The sequence below is a fragment of the Salmo salar genome, chromosome 04 (assembly GCF_965601325.2).
Source record: "Salmo salar chromosome 04, fSalSal1, whole genome shotgun sequence".
Lineage (NCBI taxonomy): Eukaryota > Metazoa > Chordata > Actinopteri > Salmoniformes > Salmonidae > Salmo > Salmo salar.
Genome location: NC_138294.1, coordinates 44,590,447 through 44,614,117, shown reverse-complemented (window position 1 = coordinate 44,614,117; position 23,671 = coordinate 44,590,447). Strand labels below are relative to the sequence as shown.

Genomic DNA, 23,671 nt, shown 5'->3' with positions numbered 1-23,671 from the left:
ATGGGATGAGATCTTCAGAACCAAATGCTCCCGTTTAAACCTTTTTTGAGGGGCCTGTAAGCTGTTGTACCAAAGAGTACCACTAAGTATTGTCAGGTGTAACTGTTAAAGAGAAATGAAGATGGGCAAGCTTAGGCTAAACGCAACTAACAAAAACATTTCAGAAACAGTACATGAGGACAGTTGAACTCGGGCACTTTATTCAGTTGAGTGTCTGAGATGCCTTTCTACTATCCACCTGTAAAACTCTCCAACTTTCTGCTCCTCATCCTCGCAAACATCCAAATCATACATTGCATATGACACTAACGTGTTCATTAACCAAGGAAATTCCAATGCACATGCATGGGGCGGCAGGTAGCCTAGTGGTTAGAGCATTGGGCCAGTAACCGAAAGGTTGCTAGATTGAATCCCCGAACTGACAAGGTAAAAATCTGACGTTCTTCCCCTGAACAAAGCAGTTAATCCACTGCTCCTAGGCCGCCATTGTAGATAAGAATTTGTTTTCTTAACTGACTTGCCTAGTTAAATAAAAAGAGCTTTATTTCATTGTCCCTCTATATCTTGCCACTTCCTAATAGTCATGTTCTAGCACATGCTAAACCTTAATTTAAGAGCTCTCCTAAAGCCTTCCCTACAGTTAGACTTGACCAGTGGAGGAAGAACAATGATATCTACTGCAGTACGTTATCCCATCCTTCTGTCATAGACTCCTTATACTTGTATTCCCCCCCTACAGTCAGTTCTCCCACACACAAACATCCTGGACTATACCCTAAGATACTTCACACCTGCAAGTAGTGAAATGGGATGTAGTGATTTGACCCCCAAACCTGACATTGACCTCTTAGCTCAGTAGGACAGGACGAGTGACACAAGAATAGCATGCATCAGAACCATCTGACACCAAGTTCCTTCCTTAAACTACTTTTATTTTTTTCACTTCTCCAAAACAAAAAGTCGCCTGAGTGAGTATGAGGGCGGCTTTGCTCCTAGTGTCCTAGTCAATGAGAATAAAAAGCACTTTTTAAAAAGGTCCTGATACAAGTGCCTTAGTTTAACTGCTCACAGTCTACAGTGGCCTTGCTGGGCCAAACATTGCGAATCATAAGCTGCAGACAGTGATGAATATAGGAATCCTGATATTTGCTCTCTCAAGGGTTCTTGGTTGACATGACGGTTACTAATGAAGTTCAGGGCATCGGAGCAAAGCCTCCCAAGTGAGTTGTGCGGGTGGTCTTGGAGTTGGGTGGGTTGGGGTTTTTGGGGGGGACGTGTGTGTACGGTATGTGGGTATGGATGGGACAGGGTAAGGGGAATAGAGCAGTAGGGGGTCTGGGTTGTGTTTATAAGTCGCTCTCTCCGTACAGGGCACTGGAGAAGGAGATGTAGTCCAGGGCGCCTGGGGGTGCGCCGCTGCCGATGTAACTGGTCATGCGGCTGATGCAGTAGTCGGCCTGCTCTGGGGGCAGCTCCCTGCGCAGTTCTTCCACTGTGATGTATGTCTGGGAGGGGAGGACACAGGTCAACAAGGGTTATCAAGGGTCCCACCACCGACATCACAACAACCAAAATCAGTGGCTCCATGTGTCGGACTTCGCAGAAGAATAGGGGCAATAATGGTGCCGCCCAACTCACCTTGTCAGAGGCCAGGATCTTGAATGAGGCCATGACCTGATCGGCGGTGTCTGTCTCGGCCGTCTCGCGGGTCATGAAGTCGATGAAGGCCTGGAAGGTCACCACACCTGTGTTGTTGGAATCCACCAGCGTCATGATGCGGGCAAACTCCACCTCACCCTGGGGGACAGAGAGAGAGAGAAAAATAAATTATTATATAAGTACAACAAATAATTACTCACACAGAGAAACCACTGTATGTCCATTGCCTCAAATGACTGGGTCCTGAACAGTGTTGCCAACAATTTCAGTGAGATCTGCTATTGGCTCCTTGATTTGTCTCCGATGAAGTCACAGCATCAATTTGCCTTGTAAAAGCTGTGGTCCCCGGCATAGTGTTTTCAGCCCCTCTCCTTGTGCTTCTCTGCCCGGCATAGTGTTTTCAGCCCCTCTCCTTGTGCTTCTCTGCCCGGCATAGCGTTTTCAGCCCCTCTCCTTGTGCTTCTCTGCCCGGCATAGCGTTTTCAGCCCCTCTCCTTGTTCTTCTCTGCCCGGCGTAGTGTTTTCAGCCCCTCTCCTTGTGCTTCTCTGCCCGGCATAGTGTTTTCAGCCCCCCTCTCCTGCTGCACACCCCCTCCATTTGTGCTTCTCTGCCAATGTGTGCATCGTTGCTGCAACTTCTGTTGCACAGACAGCTTCTCCCACTCTCATTTGAGGCAGAATTGAGTGGAAAAAGTCGCTAAATGCTGTCAAAACCATAGAAACCACTCAGTGTCAAAACCCCCCGCAGCCTGAAAAGTAGAAGAATTTGTCGCTAGAATCATTTACCAATAAAAGTTACTGGAGGGGGTCTGAAAACTTGCTAAATATAGCGACAAAGTCGCTAAGTTGTCAACGCTGGTCCTGAAGCAGTCCGACTCACCAGATCGTAGCCCATGGAGATGAGACAGGCACGGAAGTCATCTGGGTCCATCATACCATTTCTCTTCTACAAAAGGAAAAACAAAAGATCACTAAGCCACATGGGCAGGAAAAGGGATTTAACATTAAACGTAACCGCTACCTAGCTCAAGCTCGGTCTTACCCTGTCAAAGTGGTTGAAGGAGGCTCTGAACTCGTTGAGCTGCTCCTGGCTGATGCCCTTGGCATCTCGGGTCAGGATCTGGTTCTCCACCTCGTTGATGGTGCGGGCGATGGTGGTGAGGAGCTGCTCCCAGCCCACACGCACATGCTGAGAGGAGGAGAATACAGGATTAGAATCTGAAGACTTCACAGAGGTCTACAATACAGACAGGGAGAGGGGGAGAGAGGAGAGAAGAGAAGGTGGGGAGAGGGGGGGGGGGGCATAAAGATGAGAACCCCGTGGCAGTACCTCCATGGTGTAGTTGGTGTGCTTGTTGTCAAAGATGAGGGACTCCTGGCTGAGTTGGTGGTCTCCCTCCAGCTTGTCGATGTTGCACTTGTAGTTGATGATGTTCTGCTCGTACTGCTTCAGGTTGCTCATCTGTTCCTCCAGGGAGCCGGCGATGTCCACAGACACATGGCTGATCTCCTACAGGAGGAAAGAGGGGCAGTGTTAGAGTACAATGAGTACAATTTAATTTTATTCATTCAGCCAGGATAGCAACTGTTTTAAAGGGAGTCATGGGTTCCATAGAATCAAACCAAACATAGATCACATAAAAAGGTGTGTTAATACAGGATTCGTTGACTTTGTCTTGAGAGGATATGCTTGAACACTCATAAAACAGATCTGGAATAATCTAGTGAAGATGTGAGTTTGAGCGGTGGGGTTACCTCCATCTTGGTCTGGATCCAGGGTCCGATGATGTTGGCCTGGGCAGCGAACTGGCGCCTCAGCCTCTCGTTGGACTGCTGCCTGGCCACCTCCTCCTGCAGCATCTGATCCCTGAGGGGCACCAGGTGTTTCACCTACACACAGCAGATAAAGGATAGGCAACGTTGAAGGACAAAAGTGATGACTGGACCTGGAGCTTGACGCATCCTGATGGATCAGTGTTAAAGTTTGAATGATAACCAAAGAATCGATGCATTGAGTTTGTTTAATGCTCGTCTCTAGAACGAGAGGGGTCATCTCTCTCCCTGAGTAGACCAAAGAGATGGATATGTACTCACAGCATCCCATTTGTCGGTGATGTCCTGGGGGGAAAGGTTGGTGTAGGGGTTGACTCCTGACAGCTTGATGCCGTAGGTCTGAGCGATCTTCACGATCTCATTCTGGATTCCCATGGTTGCAACGCGCTCCTTATCTGCCTCTGGCAGGGTGGCCTTGAACTGGTCATGGGCTGTGATCAGACTCTGAGGAAGAGGAGGAGCAAAGGGAACGATGAAGAGGAGAAAGTGAAGGAGGGAAGGAATGATAAATGGATGTAACAAGGATGCCCCCCCCCCATCATGCCCCCTCCCTCTCTCTGCCTCCTACCTGGATCTCCTCAATGCTGTGCACAATGAACATGTCCTGTAAGTCCTCCATGGCTCCGTCCATCCAGTTGTTGAAGGGGGCTGCTCTCTTGGCGAACTCCAGGTACAGCTGGTCGATGGTCTCCCACAGCTTCTCCACACGCTGAAAAACACACACACACACACACACACACAAGCCAGTCGGTGTGATCACCTGGTAATTGAGGTCATCCCAGACTTGTATGGAGGGTGAAAAAAATAAAAATAAAAAAAAAGACAACTTCCGAAGCCTATTTACTGGAAGTAAGGTAGGTTATATAGAGGGTAGGAAGGCACGGTGTTATGTGGAGGTGAGAAATAGGGTAATGCCTGTCTGTCTCCAGGGTACCTCCAGTGAGTCTCTCCTCTTCTGGGTCAAGGTGCCCAGGTTGTCCCACTGGTCACAAATACCCTGGCAGCGGGCGTTGATGGTGACGGCATCATGATAGTCCAGCTCACTAGGACATGAAGTATATGAGATTATGAGTTATCATCGGAGTAATTTCAGACCAAAAGAGGAAGGAGGATGTTCTTCCTTTTCTCTCACACGCTCCCTCTCTCTCCCCCCATCTTTATCATTCGATCAGTCTTTCAGTCTGTCTGTCTTTCAGTGTCTCTCTTTTCCCTCTCTCTCTTTCTCTCTTACTTGAGCTCCTGGGCGATGGCAGCAATCTGCTCCACTCTGTCCTGGTGGGCAGCCAGGTCGCTCTCAAACGCCTCGTGCTTCCTCATCAGGGCACGGATCTCCATCAGTGAGGCAGACTCATAGTCCTTCATGGACAGCAGCTCCACCTTACCTGAAGGCCACAGAGAGAGACACACTGACTAAAACGCAAGTCGAAATCCTTTACATCTATTACACATAGTTCAGAGCAGGATTTTTACAACCTAAACAAAACACAAACACTACACTTGATTTGAGATTATTGAGAGTGTCACCTCTGCTCTTTCCATTCCCATCCCCCATACCTGAGGTCCAGGACTCATGCAGGGAAGACTTCTGCTTGAACTTCTCAGCCAGGTGGTCCAGCCTCTCCAGGCGTCTGATCTCAGTGAGCAGCCACTCCTCATAGCCCTTCTCTACCTGCTCCAGACCCTTCCAGGCATTGGCAATGTCCTGAGGGGAAACGAGTCCGAGACAAACCAGGGGCTCAGTGAATGAGAACACGACAGATTAGGGACCAGATGACTGTAATGAGAGTGAAAGGGCGAGTTAACGGGAGGGGTGGCTACGGGGGGGACGGGGGACGTACCGACACCATCTTGCCCTCGGAGGGCATGAAGGCGGGCCTGTTGCTCAGCCTCAGCTTGGTCTGCAGGGTGTTGAAGTTAATCTCCAGCTGACACTTCTCCTGCACCTTGGGAGGCTTGTGGACGCGACGGTAGTCACGGAAGTCCTCCAGCTTCTGCTGCATGGCGCGCATGGTCTGCTCAGCCACGCGGTTCTCCAGCCAGGGGATGGTGCGACGGATCCACTCCAGCAGCTAAGGTGAGAGGGTAGTACCGAGACGTGTCCACTGAAGCCATCTTAACACAGAGACATTATTTGGAATGGACCGAGAACGGGTCAAACTAAAAAGGCTGCATACCCACCTCACTGGCCAGCTTCTCATACTCCTCCATGAGCTTCTCGTTCTCCTGGTTGACAGCCAACACCTTGCAGATCCTATTGGCAGCTGTCTCGGCCTAGGACACAAGAACAGAGGTCAGGGAGAATGTCCAGGCTGGATCTCTAAGGGGAAAGGCTACATAGAATGGTGGTCAGTGAAGAAACCTCAAACTATAAAAAAAATAAAGAGAGTCGCACACTCCATATATAAACTCCCAGTAATTCATTGGTTAAACCTCACCTGCTCGGCTCCAGCGAAGGCATGATAGAAGCAGGACACATAGGTCATGATGGCTTTCTCGTCGGGCTTCGGGGTGTTCACAATATCTCAAATGGAAAGAAAAAGTCTAAATGATTGCCATAGATGTCCAGAGAAAACATTTCTTCCTCATTTTGGTTCAGACAATATGAGCGCTTATGAAAATGTGTGCTTTTTTGTCAGCAGCTAAAATCCGTCTTAATAATGCTACAGTGCATTCGGAAAAGTATTCAGACCCCTTGACTTGTTCCACATTTTGTTACGTTACAGCCTTATTCTAAAATGGATTAAATTGTTTTTCCCCCTCATCCACCTACACACAATATCCAATAATGACAAAGCAAAAACAGGTTTAGAAATTTTTGCAAATGTATTCAAATAAAAAAAACGGAATTATCACCCTTTACTAAGTACTTTGTTGAAGCACCTTTGGCAGTGATTACAGCCTCGAGTCTTCTTGGGGATGATGCTACAAGCTTGGCACACCTGTATTTGGGGTGTTTCTCCCATTCTTCTCTGCAGATCCTCTCAAGCTCTGTCAGGTTGGATGGGGAGCGTCGCTGCACAGCTATTTTCAGGTCTCTTCATAGATGTTTGATCGGGTTCAAGTCCGGGCTCTGGCTGGGCTACTCAAGGACATTCAGAGACTTGTCCCGAAGCCACTCCTGCGTTGTCTTGGCTGTGTACTTAGGGTCGTTGTCCTGTTGGAAGGTGAACCTTCGCCCCAGTCTGATCACTGTACTTTGCTCCGTTCTTTCCCTCGATCCTGATTAGTCTCCCAGTCCCTGCCGCTGAAAAACATTCCCACAGCATGATGCTGCCATCACCATGTTTCAAGGTAGGGATAGTGCCAGGTTTCCTCCAGACGTGACACTTGGCATTCAGGCCAAAGAGTTCATTATTGGTTTCATCAGAACAGAGAATCTTGTTTTTCCATGGTCTGAGAGACTTTAGGTGCCTTTTGGCAAACTCCAAGCAGGCTGTCATGTGCTTTTTACTGAGGAGTGGCTTCCGTCTGGCCACTCTACCATAAAGGCCTGATTGGTGGAGTACTGCAGAGATGGTTGTCCTTCTGGAAGGTTCTCTCATCTCCATAGAGGAACTCTGGAGCTCTGTCAGAGTGACCATTGGTTTCTTGGTCACCTCCCTGACCAAGGCCCTTCTCCCCCGATTGCTCAGTTTGGCCGGGCGGCCCAGCTCTTGGAAGATTCTTGGTGCTTCCAAACTTCTTCCATTTAAGAATGATGTGTTCTTGGGGCCTTTAATGCTGACATTTTTCATTTCCCTCCCCAGATCTATGCCTTGAGACAATTCTGTCTCAGAGCTCTAAGGACAATTCCTTCGACCTCATGGCTTGGTTTTTGCTCTGACATGCACTGTCAACTGTGGGACCTTATATAGACAGGTGTGCGCCTTTCCAAATCATGTCCAATCAATTGAATTTACCACAGGTGGACTCCAATCAAGTTGTACAAACATGTTAAGGATGATCAATGGAAACAGGATGCACCTGAGCTCAATTTCAAGTCGCATAGCAAAGGGTCTGAATACTTATGTAAATAAGGTAATTTGTTTTTAGTTTTTATAAATACGTTTGGTAAAATTTCTAAAAAGCTGTTTTCGCTTTGTCATTATGGGGTATGGTGTGCAGATTGATGAGGGAAATGTATAAGGCTGTAACGTAACACAAATGTGGAAAAAGTCAAGGGGTCCGAATACATTCCGAATGCACTGTAGAGTCCTGTAAGAAAGGTTGTTCACCTTCTGCATCCAACATCTTGGGGATGTCCAGGTACTTCTCTGCCACCTCAAAGGCAGTGTTGAGATTGCCCATGGGGTCATCCTACAGATGCACACACACACACACACACAACTAAGGACTCGGTGAGTAAGAGGCTAAAGACCAGTACCAGTTAGAGCAGACAGGACGCACTCATAGCCATTCTGAACTACGTAGGCGGCTTGCTTTCCATTCACCATGACAGAAATACTGTTTGGAACACGGTCTGTTCAAAAGAAGACGTATCATTGTACTCCCTGGCGAAAGCAACGCTGCCGAAACGTGTCAAGAGTTTAAGTCTTTGTTGCGTTGAACATAATAAATTGTAATGATAAGCTGTTCATTTATATGAATAGTGCCTGGGTCCTTGTTTTTTCGTTGTTGTTTCATGACGTTTAAAGATAACTAATTCAATTATCTTAGTTATATTATCATCATAGTCCATCACATTGTAATCACGTCTGAAGCCACTCCATGCATTATTGCCATTTTAGTCATTCTCTCCTTAAGAGGATGATGCTGGATCATTTTAAGGTCTTTTTTTGTTGTTGTGTCAATTCATATAAAACGTGCACTGTTTTAAAGAACAGTAAACTGAACCAACTCGAACAGGTATTCAATTGTTACTTCAAACCAGTGCCTTAACAGAATCGGTCCGTCGGTAATGTTAGCCAAAGCACAGTTCAGTTGTCTATGCCAGTTCCTCCATCCTCACCACTGTTCATTTAGAGAACAAAAGAGCTTTTAGAAGAATCAAAATGACCAAGAAATACATTACAAAGGTTCAGAGTAGACTACGGGCGTGGACAATGGTGCAAGCTGTTTGAGTGATGTTTGTGTGGGCATGTTTGTGTGGGAGAGACTGGCTGAGTGTGGACCAGAGAAGTGCGGACCAATCATGCAGGGATGTGGGTGGGAAGAGTGACAGCACCTTGCGCAGTTTGGAGTAGTCAATGAGGTCAGGTCTGTGTCTGTGGATGAGGGCACACAGTGCCAGGCCATCCTTCCAACTGAGACACAGACCCAGGGAGAGAGATAGATGGAGAGAATGATATACAAAATCAATCAAAGATGAAAAGGAAGAACAAAAGAGATGAATGCAAAGGATCTGTGAAAGAGGTAAACACAGGATGTGTGAAGGAGAGAGGAGAAAATGTGAAAGTGTAGCAGTGAGATGAAGAATGGGAGAATCTCTAACAACTGTGCAGATTCATAAACCATGACTAAAACACATATCAGTGACTACAGAATGTATGTGACATGTTGTGAGCCAGCTATGTGACCAGAACAGAGTAGTGGCTGCTCACCTGATGTGGAAGTTCTGCACATTGACATTCCTGTAGGGGGCAGTCTTCCTCTGGCACCACAGCAACAGACCCTCCTTAGCAGAGGTCTCTGAACACACACAATGATGTAAAGTAGGGTTTATTTTTTGTAGATCCTTTTATAGCATAGAAATAACCCTCATCATGAGAAATGCCTATTGCATGTGTCACATATATGAATGACGAATTGTAAGGTGCTCTGAGAGGGTTTGGCTTTGAGTCTTTGAAGAGTTTTATTTATTTAACCTTTATTTAACCAGGTAGGCTAGTTGAGAACAAGTTCTCATTTACAACTGCGACCTGGTCAAGATAAAGCAAAGCAGTTTGACACATACAACAACAACAGAGTTACACATGGAATAAACAAGCGTACAGTCAATAACACAATAGAAAAAGTGTGTGCAAATGACGTATGAGAGCACTCACCCTCTACAGAGATGTCCTGGATGGCGAAACGCAGAATGATGGTCCAGATCATCCCCAGGGTCATCTTCACATTACCATCCACAATCTCTGTCGAGGTCAAGGGTCAGTTAGATCGGAGGATAGAGACATAAGATGTGGAAATACATTTGCAGGAAGTAGACGAGCACTATGAGAAGATAAGGGTGTCGGTGTGCGAGTCTCACCCTCGGCACCGATGGACACCAGCTTGACTCCCTTGCTGCAGATGAAATCCAGGGCCTTGTTCACGTTGGCGATTTTGTGGAAACGCATTTTGCCTTTGTCTGGTTTGGGAAGCCTTTCACCTGCACATTCACAAACACACATTAGTTAGCATTAAATGTAAAGTAAATGGAAATTGTGAAATGTATTTAGACATTTCACCGTGCAGAAAAGAGCGAAACATCAATGTTCCATGTTCTCTGCCTGTAGGGTCCAACTACCTGAGATGACCTCTAACAGCAACATGAGCTTGAGCCCATTCCTGAAGTCCTCCTCAATGTTCTCAATCTGTGTGCCCGCTTTACGCAGGTGAGAGTTGCACCAGGCGGTGAAGGTCTGAGAGAGAGAGACACACACAGAGACACACCGAGAGAGAGAGTGTTAGAATACTTCATAATATTTTGGGCCAAAATCCATTATGCTTCACTTATGAAAGGCCTTTAAACAGGAGAGCGCCATGTGTGGCTTTTCAGGGGTTATGGGTCAATATATCTAAGTTACTACTGATCCTACTTAGGTTACTTAAAATTCTAGAAAAAATAATCAACTTGAAAGCTGCAGTACACAAGGATCTCATATAAAATGAGACACCGTCTGTCATAAACAACGTAGACCGTGTATAACAGCTGTCGACTGTGTATAACAGCATAACAGACTTTCAAGCTAAAACTACACATTCAACAACCACCCCTTTGGTATGAATGTTACTTACACAAACACATAGGGTAAAACTATGCTGCATAAAAGTCAAGGTAGTTGAGGAACATATTTCCGATGTCCCAATAGCACGGCATCAGGTTTATGAACCAATATACAAAACAGCATCAACTCGTTCTTTTCATGTGAAGCTATTATGTAAAAATGCTCGCTATAAAAAGAACGCTCAGTGTATGGGGCATTGAACAGTCAGAGCGGTGCGGATTCTGCCACGCAGAAACAGAATCAATAGATCATGCCTCTTGGACATCGTTGGCTTGTTTTTGGAGTCAGGTCCAGGAATGGTTGTTGGTTGGACCGGCAAACTGTATTGTTGGGGGATTTGAAGGAACACAGTCAAGTCAGTAGGAAATATCATTGTGCTCTTGGGTAAAGGTCAAGGGTCAGTTATTTTTGGGGCAATTTCAGCAGAAATGTTGCAGATGGGGAGGTTCAAGTCCCTGGTGAGACGCCATGGTAGAATGGAGGGATGTATTGAAAGAGGAAATGGTAGAAGGACCATTTCCTGGGAAATATGGGTTGATCTGCATCTGTCTGAAGGTTGGAATTAATACACACACACACATAGTATAAATGTTTGAGGTCCTCCAATCAGGGGTGAGGGTGGATGTGATTATTGTATGCTTTGCGTCGTTATTGATATTTTGTTTCCGCGCTGTAAACGCTGTTACTGGTGGTTGCGGGCCTTTGTATTATATTGTTGAGAAATATAAATCTGTGATATAGCCTTTACACATTTCGAAGAGTACATAGTAATGGACACTATTTTGAACACATGACAATGTGATGCAGAAGCTGCAGAGGCAATACAACGCAGAGAAAACAGAGTCTGCAGGAATGACTGAACCTTGAGTGAAGCTGTTTGAAGTTGTGACAATCAAAATCGGTTTGTATTTATCTATGGGCTTAAGAAATAGATTTAAAAAACACAGCATGTGCCGTTTTCCATAAACTGGAATGGAGTGAGAGATCATGAGAGGGAAAGAGGGCGAAATGGAGAGACTGAAGAATGCTCAGGCCCAATGTAATTTGATTTAAAGCTGGAAGAGGAGACTCTTCCGCAGCAGGTGTCTACCCCCCAAATCACCCTCTACTGCCATTGATGCCCAATATTAGACCGGGTTGGAGGAGGGGGGGGGCGAAGGAGGAGAAGGAGTGGGTGTAGGAGGCTATATCGGGTAGCCAGGGGACAGCTGACAGCACAGCATTCCTGCAGCAGACACTCTCAACCAACAGTATGGGGAAAGGGAATGCTGGGGGGAAAAAAAGAGAGGGGGTGATCTTTTTGAACAACTCTCAATGTTAGCTTTTCAGTAACACCTTTATCTCGCCCACTGGTGATTTGGGATGGGATAATACAATTATGAATCTTTTACATTTTTGCATAAGTGAAAGGCAGTGACCACTCTGGCAAAACGTTTTTATTACCAGTGAATTAATTCAAATGAAATGCCTTCATATGGATGATGGATCAACTCCTCACGATCATTATAATGTTTAATTTACTTGTAAAAGGAATAACAAAAAGGCCCAAGAACTCGGGAAAGAACATTAACATGGAATGGATCTCTTGTGTAGGACACAGGTAAAAAAAATCCTATTAAAAAAAGACATTAGCAAAAAACAGACTTGGACCAAAAGAGGCATTCATACTGATACAACAATATGGCCTATCCCTACCTGACACCTACTTTATTGTTAAGAATAACTCGAAACTAATTCATAACCAGTATTACAACTTTACTGAGTTGTGTTCTGAGTTCTCATGTCCAAATATCTATTGCACATAAAGCCAGAATAACAAACAAGGCCTCACTACAAAATGCATGTCTCAATGACCTGTTTCTAAAGCTGAACCATCAACTCACATAACACAGATTCCGATACCGGCACACCACGCCATTCAGCAACTCTTTCTCTAGCTGAGAATAACTGTACCAAGCCACGACTATATTACTATCACTTGTATTAACACTAAAGGTGTTAATACAACTTCCAGGCTAAACCATCCTTCAGAAAAATGCTAAACTGAGCATTGAAGCAAAGAAACTCCACCGGAAACAATGCCTGTTGCCGTCACTAAGGGCAATAGCTTCTCCAACGTATTACCTCAAACCAGAGGGAACTATGGGACAAATACAGTAGCTATCATTGTAGAGCCCTGTTGGTTAACATGGCAGGTCTAAAGCCCCAGACCTGCTATGTCATCCTTCCAAGTCTCGATCGTCACTTGAATGTGAGGAAGCCTGGGAAACGAGGCTAGGTTTGGGGCTAAGGCCAGTGAGAGACTGTGACCCTAAGCCTGGCACTCCCAGGGAATTGTGAGAGATTGTGGCCCTTGGCCTGGCACTCCCATTCAGGGTTCTGTGGGAGACTGTGGCCATGGGCCTGGCACTCCAAGGAGCTGGGCTGGCACTGGGACTAGCACCCTCCACAGGCATGCAGGCCTGAGTTACTGGGTCATCTGGCAAGAGCCTACCTGCTCTCTACTAACCCTTGTTGTTAGTGGGGGTGTTTCCATGTAAAAAGCCCCATGAGCACTAACATGTGAAGTTCATAGGAGCGCATCAAATTTGGTGTCAAATTAAAGCAAGGAGTCTATTTATTTATTTTTGAAATGAAGGCATATATACACATTTTCCCAGAATGTTCCATCCCAAAAATGTGGAATAAGCAAAGGCTTTGATTTCTTGTCAGGTGGAAAAGGAGTCTTAGAAAACATCTAACAGAAAAAGTCTTAAACGGTATTAGAAATACACCAAAAACACAATAATGTTGAAGTAAAGACCCCTGCTAACTAATAACATTTATATATAATTTTTTAAAATAAAAATATTGCCTAGTGTTGTCATTCTGGATATTTTCCAATTTCTCTCCCTCATGGGGGAGAATAATGAAAGTTCACAGAAGTAACAAGTAAAAGGTAGACCTACCAATTAGTTAGTGTTTTTACCTGTAACACTTGGGTTTATGATGTATTAAGTGATTAAAATGCCTGGGAAATCATAGATGTCACAAACCACAATTGGGTCACCTTCTACTGTCCTCCCTCCACTGGTCTACTGTTATGTTCAGTACTACTGTCCTCCCTCCACTGGTCTACTGTTATGTTCAGTACTACTGTCCTCCCTCCACTGGCCTACTGTTATGTTCAGTACTACTGTCCTCCCTCCACTGGCCTACTGTTATGTTCAGTACTACTGTCCTCCCTCCACTGGCCTACTGTTATGTTCAGTACTACTGTCCTCCCTCCACTGGCCTACTGTTATGTTCAGTACTACTGTCCTCCCTCCACTGGCCTACTGTTATGTTCAGTACTACTGTCCTCCCTCCACTGACCTACTGTTATGTTCAGTACTACTGTCCTCCCTCCACTGGTCTACTGTTATGTTCAGTACTACTGTCCTCCCTCCACTGGCCTACTGTTATGTTCAGTACTACTGTCCTCCCTCCACTGGTCTACTGTTATGTTCAGTACTACTGTCCTCCCTCCACTGGCCTACTGTTATGTTCAGTACTACTGTCCTCCCTCCACTGGCCTACTGTTATGTTCAGTACTACTGTCCTCCCTCCACTGACCTACTGTTATGTTCAGTACTACTGTCCTCCCTCCACTGACAGTAGTACTGTTATGTTCAGTACTACTGTCCTCCCTCCACTGACAGTAGTACTGTTATGTTCAGTACTACTGTCCTCCCTCCACTGACAGTAGTACTGTTATGTTCAGTACTACTGTCCTCCCTCCACTGGCCTACTGTTATGTTCAGTACTACTGTCCTCCCTCCACTGGCCTACTGTTATGTTCAGTACTACTGTCCTCCCTCCACTGGCCTACTGTTATGTTCAGTACTACTGTCCTCCCTCCACTGGCCTACTGTTATGTTCAGTACTACTGTCCTCCCTCCACTGGCCTACTGTTATGTTCAGTACTACTGTCCTCCCTCCCACTGGCCTACTGTTATGTTCAGTACTACTGTCCTCCCTCCACTGGCCTACTGTTAATTCGCTTTCTGTCGCGTGGTGGTCAAAGCAAGTGGGAAATCAGTCTGGACAACACTCTCCCTCTCTCTCCCGGTCTCTCTCCAGTTAATGTCACCTCTCCTGGCTCTGACAGCTACCCTCTTTCCGTTTACTGTAACAAACCCTCTGACCCACTGCACACCGACTGACAGCGGACTCCCACGGATGTTAAAAAGTAGTTAAAGACTTGGTTCTGCTCTGGACCTACAGAATGTGGTTTTGTTTGAGGACGGAGCTCATTAGAATAATAGCCAGTGTGTAGAATAATCCCCAAACATGCAAAGAAGGATATAAAATATTTTCTACCTTTGTGTACCTATTCAGGATACATCACCATGAAGAGAATGAGATTGATAATGATGCATTTCTGTATACTACAGATCAGGGACCCATAATGTCATTCTGTTACCGGGTGTTAATCCACTTCACTTACTGTAGTTCAATAACCCAAATAGATTTTTTCAATCTCAAGGTGTCATATTATAGCTGACACCCCATTCCTTCTGCTGACATATTTGCCTCTTAAAGGGTAGCTATTTCACCAAGTTTTGTGAAAACGTGGTCACATAAACTGAGGGAGATTTGACTGTTACCAAACCTTACACCTGCAATGTTCTTCCAGTAAATGTGTTTTTTGCACAATTTTCTGTGGAAATTGTTCAAAGTAGTCCTTGTGCATAGAGTTGTATGGTTCGTTTAACTTTGCAATAAATTGTTTTTGTTTGGCAGTGTTAAAGTGAAAAATGAGAGTATCATGGTCATTCTGTTGAATTGCCTTGGGTAAGAATATGGGGCCGGCACGCTTAATACAAACGGCATGGCACATGTACCTGAGGGCTCAGACAGAGGAAACAGACGGGCATCTGCACACCCACAAAGAAAACATGAGCACACAAACACTCATGAATATCTACAATTGCTGGAAACACAACAGACTCATACACATGAGGTTGTATTGGCTTACTGTACACACACAAACACACCAATAATTGATATCCATTCAAAATCATATTTTCCCTAACCCTAAACTTAACCCTTACCCTAAACATAACCCTTAACCCTAATTGGAACCCTAAACCTAACAGCTAAGCTTAAAATAGCCTTTGTCCTCATTAGGACGTGGGAAAGGTCTTCAAGAAGGAGAATCTTTCCTTGTTTTACTTCCCTTTTGGGGACTTCTGGGGATTTCCGGTACTCACAAGCATAGCAATACATGAAAATACATGAAAAAAATACATGAAAAAAATTACATTTGCTTACACTTTTACCAAAACACTCGCAATGTTTTATATCATATTAAATAGCAACAAAATATACTTTTGAGTTTGGCATTTAGCTAAATAACAGCGGTGTCACCAAATCACTACATTTCAAAACTCCCATCATGCAAGAAATACAAGAGGACACATCAGCATCAATATTTCCCCCAAAAAATGAATTGTATGCACTGCCACCCTTTCCATGACTACCAGTTACCTCGGCGTTGCCAGCATGTAATGAACGCTTGGTTGCCAGTCCCTTTCTGCTTGAATTGCTTTGCTAGCACTACTCTAATCCACAATTCTCTATTACTGCCCAGATCAGTTTAAGAATCCTTGTCTATGGTCTTTTTTTCAATAATAACAACACATACTATAGTAAATAACATTGCAGTGTGTTTGTGTTAAATATGTGTTTCACAACTCTTGTATCAGTGTAAATAACTATGGTAATATGCAGCGCACTTGGAAAATATTCAGACCCCTTGAATTTTTCAACATTTTATTACATTACAGCCTTATTTGAAAATTGATTAAATAGTTTTTCCACCCTGTCATAAATCTACACACAATACCCCATAGTGACAAAGCAAAAAACAGGTTTTGGGAATTTTGTGCAAATGTATAAAAATAAAAAAATGAACTGAAATAATACATTTACATAAGTATTCAGACCCTTTAGTCAGTACTTTGTTGAAGCACCTTTGTCAGTGATTACAGCCCTGAGTCTTCTTGGGTATGATGCTACAAGCTTGGCACACCTGTATTTGGGGTGTTTCTCCCATTCTTCTCTGCAGATCCTTTCAAGCTCTGTCAGGTTAGATGGGGAGCGTTGGTGCATAGCATTTTTCAGGTCTTTCCAGAGATGTTCGATTGGGTTCAAGGGCGGGCTCTGGCTGGGCCACTCAAGGACATTCTGAGACTTGTCCCGAAGCCACTCCTGCATCGTCTTGGCTGTGTGCTAAGGGTCATTGTCCTGTCCTGTTGGAAGATGAACCTTCGCCCCAGTTTGAGGTCCTGAGCGCTCCGGAGTAGGTTTTTAATCAAGGATCTCCCTGTACTTTGCTTCGTTCATCTTTCCCTCGATCCAGACTAGTCTCCCAGTCCCTGCCGCTGAAAAACATCCCCACAGCATCATGCTGCCACCACCATGCTTCACCGTAGGGATAGTGCCAGGTATCCTCCTGACGTGACACTTGGCTTTCAGGCCAAAGAGTTCATTATTGGTTTCATCAGAACAGAGAATATTTTGTTTCAAAATGGCCTGAGAGTCCTTTAGGTGCCTTTTGGTAAACTCCAAGCGGGCTGTCATGTGCCTTTTACTAATGAGTGACTTCTGTCTGGCCACTCCACCATAACGGCCTGATTGGTGGAGTGCTGCAGATGGTTGCCCTTCTGGAAGGTTCTCCCATCTCCACAGAGGAACTCTGGAGCTCTGTCAGAGTGACCATCAGGTTCTTGGTCACCTCCCTAACCAAGGCCCTTCTCCCTCGATTGCTCAGTTTGGCCAGCTCTAAGAAGAGTCTTAGTGGTTCCAAACTTCTTCCATTTAAGAATGATGGAGGCCACTGTGTTCTTGGTGATCTTCAATGCTGCAGAAATGTTTTGGTACCCTTCCCCAGATCTGTGCCTCGACACAATCCTGTCTCGGAGCTCTACGAACAAATCCTTCAACCTCATGGCTTGGTTTTTGATCTGACATGCACTGTCAACTGTGGGACCTTATTTTGACAGGTGTATGCCTTTCCAAATCATGTCCAATCAATTGAATTTACCACAGGTGGACTCCAATCAGGTTGTAGAAACATCTCAAGGATGATCAATGGAAACAGGATACACCTGAGCTCAATTTTGAGTATCATAGCAAAGAGGTATTTCTATAAGCTGTTTTTGCTTTGTCATTATGGGGTATTGTGTGTAGATCGATGAGGATTATTATTTTTTTTCAATTCATTTTAGAATAAAGGCTGTAACGTAACGTGGAAAAAGTCAAGGGGTCTGAATACTTTCCGAATTGTAACCACAATACAACAAGACATGATTAGTCACACTCTTAGCTCCTCACCAAAGGCTTTGGCAGGAGTTGTAAACAGGCTGAAAATAAACAATGTATGAGATGATGAAATGAAAGTGTAGGGATAGATAATCACAACCTAAAGCACAAAACAATCACGTCAAAGCCAGGGTCTCCCCACCACCGCTGAGTTAAATGTAATACATAATTTAGGTGTACAGCCAAAAGCATGCATGGAATATTGGTTTGTTTGCAGCAGTAAGGGGCTACGGGTCGACGTCTGTGTTATGCTGGCACCACAGTGTCATCTCTGAGGCAAAACGGTGCCAATTGTTCCTTCACTACAAGCATGGCATACCTGTGAAAGTCTGAGTTGAGTTGTTGAATGGTTATAGTTCCTGTTCCACACCACTTCTTGTATCGGTTTGGTTAATGTTACGTGTAATAAACCCATTATAGACTGGGTACTAAGCACCAAGTGACTATCAAAAATGGAACTGACATCCTCCATCCTGTCCGCATCCCCGAGGAATGATCCTTTGTAAAAACGTGGGGGAGGGCAGCACCCATCACTGCAATAATGACAATCCCATCCCTACACAGTTATGCTATACCACATTACATGTCAGACCGTATACAAGAGGCCTAATTTCTCGTGGACAGACTATGCGATCGAGAAACTGACCAAAAATTGGGTGAGATTAGAGTTCTGTGTTAACCGAGGTTACAAAATGCCAAACAGAAAAAGGTAACCACCTACAAGTGGCAGTCTGTCCGTGCTACCATGCCAACTCCCTGTCACTCATCGTTATGTTTGGCTTGACAATGACAGCAATGGCGTCGACAAGAGCACAAACAGATCTGGGACCAGGCTAATTACTACTGCATAATGACTTACAGCATGACAACTAGTGTGGCGCCCCGGCAGCTCACTGAGTTAACGGGCACTGCATGCATGTCTGCCAGCATTTGAGGAGGCTGCAGAAACTCCATTGACTATTTATAAACTGCTAAAGGGCTAACGTCAGCATCATTTGTAGGCCTTCTGGTGTCGAAAGTACAGTGAGTCTTATGAGACTGTACAGGACATATGGAGGCTTCCGTGCAATTATGGATGACGCAACTTGGTATCTATTGAAAGACAGGGATTTATAAATGGCGCTCACGAACAAAACAGATGAACCAAAAGCATTATGTAACAACGTAGCATTGGTACTACTACAAGCAGTACATTTTGCATCTCATTAGACATAAACCACACAAATTACATCAAAATTCTGGCGTTTATGATTATGGAAGACAAAAATCAGTGAATGAGACAGTGAGAATTTATGACACCTGTCCCACTTTAGGAGTGAGGATCCAATTTCAGTCCTAACAGAGAAGGATCCCCCCTTTCCCTAAAACATCAAGCATGCCCCATTTCCCAAATCCCACCACTGGCCACTGCTAGAGCAGCAAACTTAGCTGTAATAATGACATCATCATGGTCCACTCACAGTGACTTGGTTACTCTCTGGTGTCCCACGTGTGTACAAAGACCTTTACACAGGAAGTTTCATTTGATCTCAGTTGGTCCAGTTTGGAGCACCGGGTCAACAGAGATCTTTTGGTCAAAGATAATTGATTTATCATAAAGATCCCTTTACCTGAATCTGATAGATTTTCACAGACTATTTAAATCAATAACGATATCCGTAATGACAGTGGATTATATGGGACATGGGAGACAGTTAGGCCAACACCTATACAATATAATGGATTTGCATGACATTGGCCATAATGGGCACAGTTACAGTGTTTTGGAATACAGGAGACAGAGTTCTGTGTAGACCCTTGACTGGCATTTGGGGGGGGGGGGGGGGGGGGGGGTTGAGGAGTTCGTTGGAAATGCTAGCACCAAGCAAGCTTGGGAATTTTTTTATTGGGGCTCTTCTCTGCCATCGTGAGTTATGTCACCATTCTGGACACTTGCCTAGTATAAAGTAAGGCCTTTGCCATGTACACTTGCCTTGCGATTGTAAAGCAACTGATATAAATGGGGTCATCAGAAATACCTGCGTGACCTCGACTCCTGACTCCGATAACTCCCCACCCCCATTGGCCTACTGGGCCACACCAGGCAGTTTATAGAAGCTGGCCCTACAAGGACACCTCTTCTGGAATAGCAACTGCCATTTGATCATACTGATGGCTTTCTCAGCCACCTCCCTCCACAGCCTGTAAGAGGCTCCCCCATCTTGCCCTCCCTCCCGACAGAGTCAGCCCCCATAATTCCCTGCTGATCTTTCAGAAGGTAAAAAAAACGGCTCAAATGAATCTATTGAATGATTTCACAGTCACATAGTTTGAGTTACCCTTGGGAGGAAATACATAGATATGACAGGCGAACTAGGCGAGACGAGATACACCTGATGTTATAACCATTTCTACCAGTTAATAATAGATCACGTTGACCATAGGAAGTTGTAATTGGTGTATTTGGCTGTAGTTCATTGCTAGCCAGGCTTGTAGTTCATTGCAAACAGGTGGTGAAACTGGGTCAGGACCACCCAAAAGCATTTACTGCATTCCATCATACTGTATGAGGGTTCTACAATATTCAATGACTATGCAGTGGAGGCATGGAAAGCCAATTGATAACTACGCAATAAGACATTGAGATGGTATGGTTTTAGAGGCTGGTAATTTTACACAGCAATTAGTGGACTAGAATACACACATCACACTGGTTCATGTGCTGGAAAAAGATAAGTGATTGAAACTTGATCAGAACATTTAAGCAGTTGTGGTTTCATAATTTATCACTAACAAACATCCATACAGCAAAATGTTTCAAGTTTCATGTATGACGTTTTAATGTCACATGCACAAGTACAGTGAAATGACTTCCTTGCAAGCTCTAAAATGTAATATTGTGTGAGCAAAGCAATATAACCCAACTCCTTCAGAGATGCTTAAAGGAGTAGTTCACTATTTTACAACTTGGTGTTAGATGGTTCCTCACTTTGAAAGTAGTGTATGGGCCAAGATAGTTCTTTAAACGTCCACTACAAACTTCAGCTAAGTTTAGCCACCACAAGCTAATAATCAATGAAAGTGATGGGGGCATGTGAGCATTTTCTATGCAGACATCGCTCTGCCATTTCCTGGCTGCTAAAATTCAAATGGTTTGCCTAATTTCAGTTTAAGGGCCAAAACAAGCAGTCATTGTGTAGAGAATCATTGTACCATCTAAACTGCTGTGAAATATCTTTTCCATAACCAGAAATATTGTATTTTCAGCTGGTGTACAAAGCCGAAAGTAAAAGAAGCAAAAATGAAACTTAGAAATAGCACACAGAACAGATCTACCGCTTCTTAGACTTGCTTTCAATGAGAATGAAAGATCTAACTGTCAGCGTGCATTACGCCCGGCCCGCCACAGGAGTCACAAGAACATCTCTGCCGGCCAAAACCCTCCCTAACCCCGACGACGCTGGGCCAAATTGTGCATAGCCCCATGGATCTCCCGGGCGCGGCCGGCTGCGACAGAGCCTGGACTCACTGCAGTGCCTTAAACAGATTTCTAACAGGTGGTTGGTAGGTAGGTAGACACAGACAGACACACAGACAGTCTGTCATGTGGCAGTCAGGGCCCAGAGGTAGGATGAGACAGCCCTCCATAAACATTGATTAGGTCTAATCCCTAAACCCCACCCTGAGCCAGGGGAACACCCAAACATGTTACATCATCAACCATAAACCTAAGAAGATAGATAGAGGTGTAGATGTACATACATAGTATAATACAGGAATATACACACTTTTTTTTTCAAGAATTTCCGTAGGCTTATGTGAAATAAGTTAGCGTGTACAGTCATCACATTTGTTCTTCAGTGTTTGGCGCAAACAATCCCTAAGCACTTGAAGAGGACCTTTCGGTCAGATGTCTGCACCCCCCCAAAAAAATCGTGAATTCAGCATGATGGTTGTTCCAGAGAATGAAAGCCTTATTTGCTGTGATACTGACAAACATACAACGGCATAGTGGCACAGTGAGGCTCTAGAGGTTTTTTTACTTAAAGAAACGTAGGGCCCTTAATGGATAAGTCCACCATGGTGTACTCTCATAAACCCCCAGAGAATGATGAAGAAGGAAAGCGCTCCAAGTAGCAGTGGGATTGATGGGCTGAAGGGACATGATAGAAAGGGTGAGGTACAGGTTAAGTATTTATAGTTCATTAGTCTATTTGGAGGTCTGAAAACGTAGCAAGGGCTCTTGCCACTTCTACGTCTCACTGTCTTGGTGTTGCCATCTGTTGCGGTCTCTCACTTTGTTGAGTTCTCTGAAATATAGAAACTGTAAGACTGATGGGAAACCAATGTAGCCTACCCCGGTCAATGACAACTATCTGGGATACTTTGGATGTCCCTACCCTACCTCATTGAAGTTGACATTTAAAACAGTTAAGGTAAGGACTAAGGTCTGGTAGCGGTTATGGTTAATGGGTAGGAATGTCCCAAGGATCCCAGATAGCACTGACCATTAAAAAGAGGTTGAAGTATAAACTGATATAATTATGTGCAATCAATCTTCCCAAATCAAACAGGTGAATGAATGACCAGTGAGAATGTTAACCGTCCCCAAAATGTTATTGTGCATGCAATCATTTAATCAATAAGTTCACTGACAACTCATTACATATCCACAGAGATCACACTACCCATGTTTCTCCCTGCAGGCTACATAGGCCCCTATTATGAATATTGAGAATAAAGTCTTAACGTGATATCAAGACTGAAACGTCATTTTCCATAATGCCTTGCAACCTTGTAGGCCCTCCTACTTAATATGACCCGATAAAAAAAAAAGACATTACCTTGCGCTGCTGTTTCTCCCAGGCAGGGTCCAACAGAAGGTCCCTGTCCCAATCATCCTCTTGGGTCATGTAGACTTGCTCCGAAGTCATGTAGGAGCCATATTGCACCTGAGTTTCGATTGCCGTCATTTCGCTGTCTCCTTTGGGAGATGCTTATCCCCTCGACCTAATCAATTTAATTTGCACCTTTCAACTCCTAAGCCCGCAAACTTGTTGGGACACTTTCTGTGGCAGAGAAAGCTGCGCCCGATTTCAGATTCCTGCCTATAGATGCTACTCCCACCTCACGAAGTAACGACGGCTCTCCAACCCCTGGTCAGAGGCGACACACGTGACAACAACCGGTTAATTACGACTGACTCGACGGGAGGCTATTAATGACACTCCTAAAAGGCTATAGGCATAACTACAGGATGTCCAGAGGTGCATATCCGTGTCTTTACGCCTCTTGCAGATGCATCCATCTAGTCTACGCTGAACAAAAACATTAATGCAACATGTAAAGTGTTGGTCCCAAGTTTTATGAGCTGAAACAAAAGATCCCAGAACTGTTCCACATGCACACAAAAAACTTCTCAAATGATGTGCATAATTTAGTTTACATCCCTGTTAGTGAGCATTTCTCCTTTGCCAAGATAATCCAGCCACCTGACAGGTGTGGCATATCAAGAAGCTGATTAAAAGGCATGATCATTATTACACAGGTGCACCTTGTGCTGGGGACAATAAAAGGCCACTTTAGTTGTCACTAAACACAATGCCACGGATGTCTCAAGTCGAGGGAGCGTGCAATTGGCATGCGGACTGCAGGAATGTCCACCAGAGCTGTTGCCAGAGAATCGAATGTTAATTTTTCTACCATAAGCCGTCTCCAACGTTGTTTTAGAGAATTTGGCAATACTCCAACCAGCCTCACAACCGCAGATCATGTGTATGGCCTTGTGTGTGTGTGCGAGCGCTTTGCTAATGTCAACGTTGTCAACAGAGTGCCCCGTGGTGGTGGGGTTATGGTATGGGCAGGCATAAGCTACGGACAACAAACACAATTGCATTTTATCGATGGCAATCTCAATGCACAGAAAT

The 23,671-nt window shown here is 44.7% G+C and overlaps 1 protein-coding gene across 1 annotated transcript; it reads right to left on the bottom strand.

Annotated features, from left to right (window-relative positions):
* Positions 1 to 911: 911 nt before the first annotated feature.
* LOC100194673 (alpha-actinin-3) lies at positions 912 to 22,881 on the bottom strand. The gene is made up of 21 exons (XM_014196070.3): positions 22,589 to 22,881; positions 9,938 to 10,052; positions 9,680 to 9,799; positions 9,477 to 9,563; positions 9,033 to 9,120; positions 8,657 to 8,735; positions 7,707 to 7,788; positions 5,928 to 6,013; positions 5,671 to 5,763; positions 5,331 to 5,561; positions 5,047 to 5,194; positions 4,724 to 4,874; positions 4,427 to 4,535; positions 4,061 to 4,201; positions 3,754 to 3,936; positions 3,415 to 3,549; positions 2,990 to 3,169; positions 2,702 to 2,848; positions 2,540 to 2,605; positions 1,639 to 1,797; positions 912 to 1,505 (listed from the first exon to the last, which is right to left on the bottom strand). The coding sequence occupies exons 1-21, from the start codon at positions 22,715 to 22,717 to the stop codon at positions 1,347 to 1,349; spliced, it is 2,688 nt and encodes an 895-aa protein (XP_014051545.1). The 5' UTR covers positions 22,718 to 22,881; the 3' UTR covers positions 912 to 1,346.
* Between the last annotated feature and the right edge of the window lie 790 nt (positions 22,882 to 23,671).

Coding starts and splice junctions, on each gene's coding strand:
- LOC100194673 (XM_014196070.3), bottom strand. CDS start 22,717: ATGACGGCAATCGAAACTCAGGTGCAATATGGCTCCTACATGACTTCG. Junction 6,014..7,706: donor CAAGATGTTGGATGCAGAAG/GTGAACAACCTT, acceptor TTTCCATTTGAG/ATATTGTGAACACCCCGAAG. Junction 2,849..2,989: donor ACACCAACTACACCATGGAG/GTACTGCCACGG, acceptor TCCTCCTCTCAG/CATGTGCGTGTGGGCTGGGA.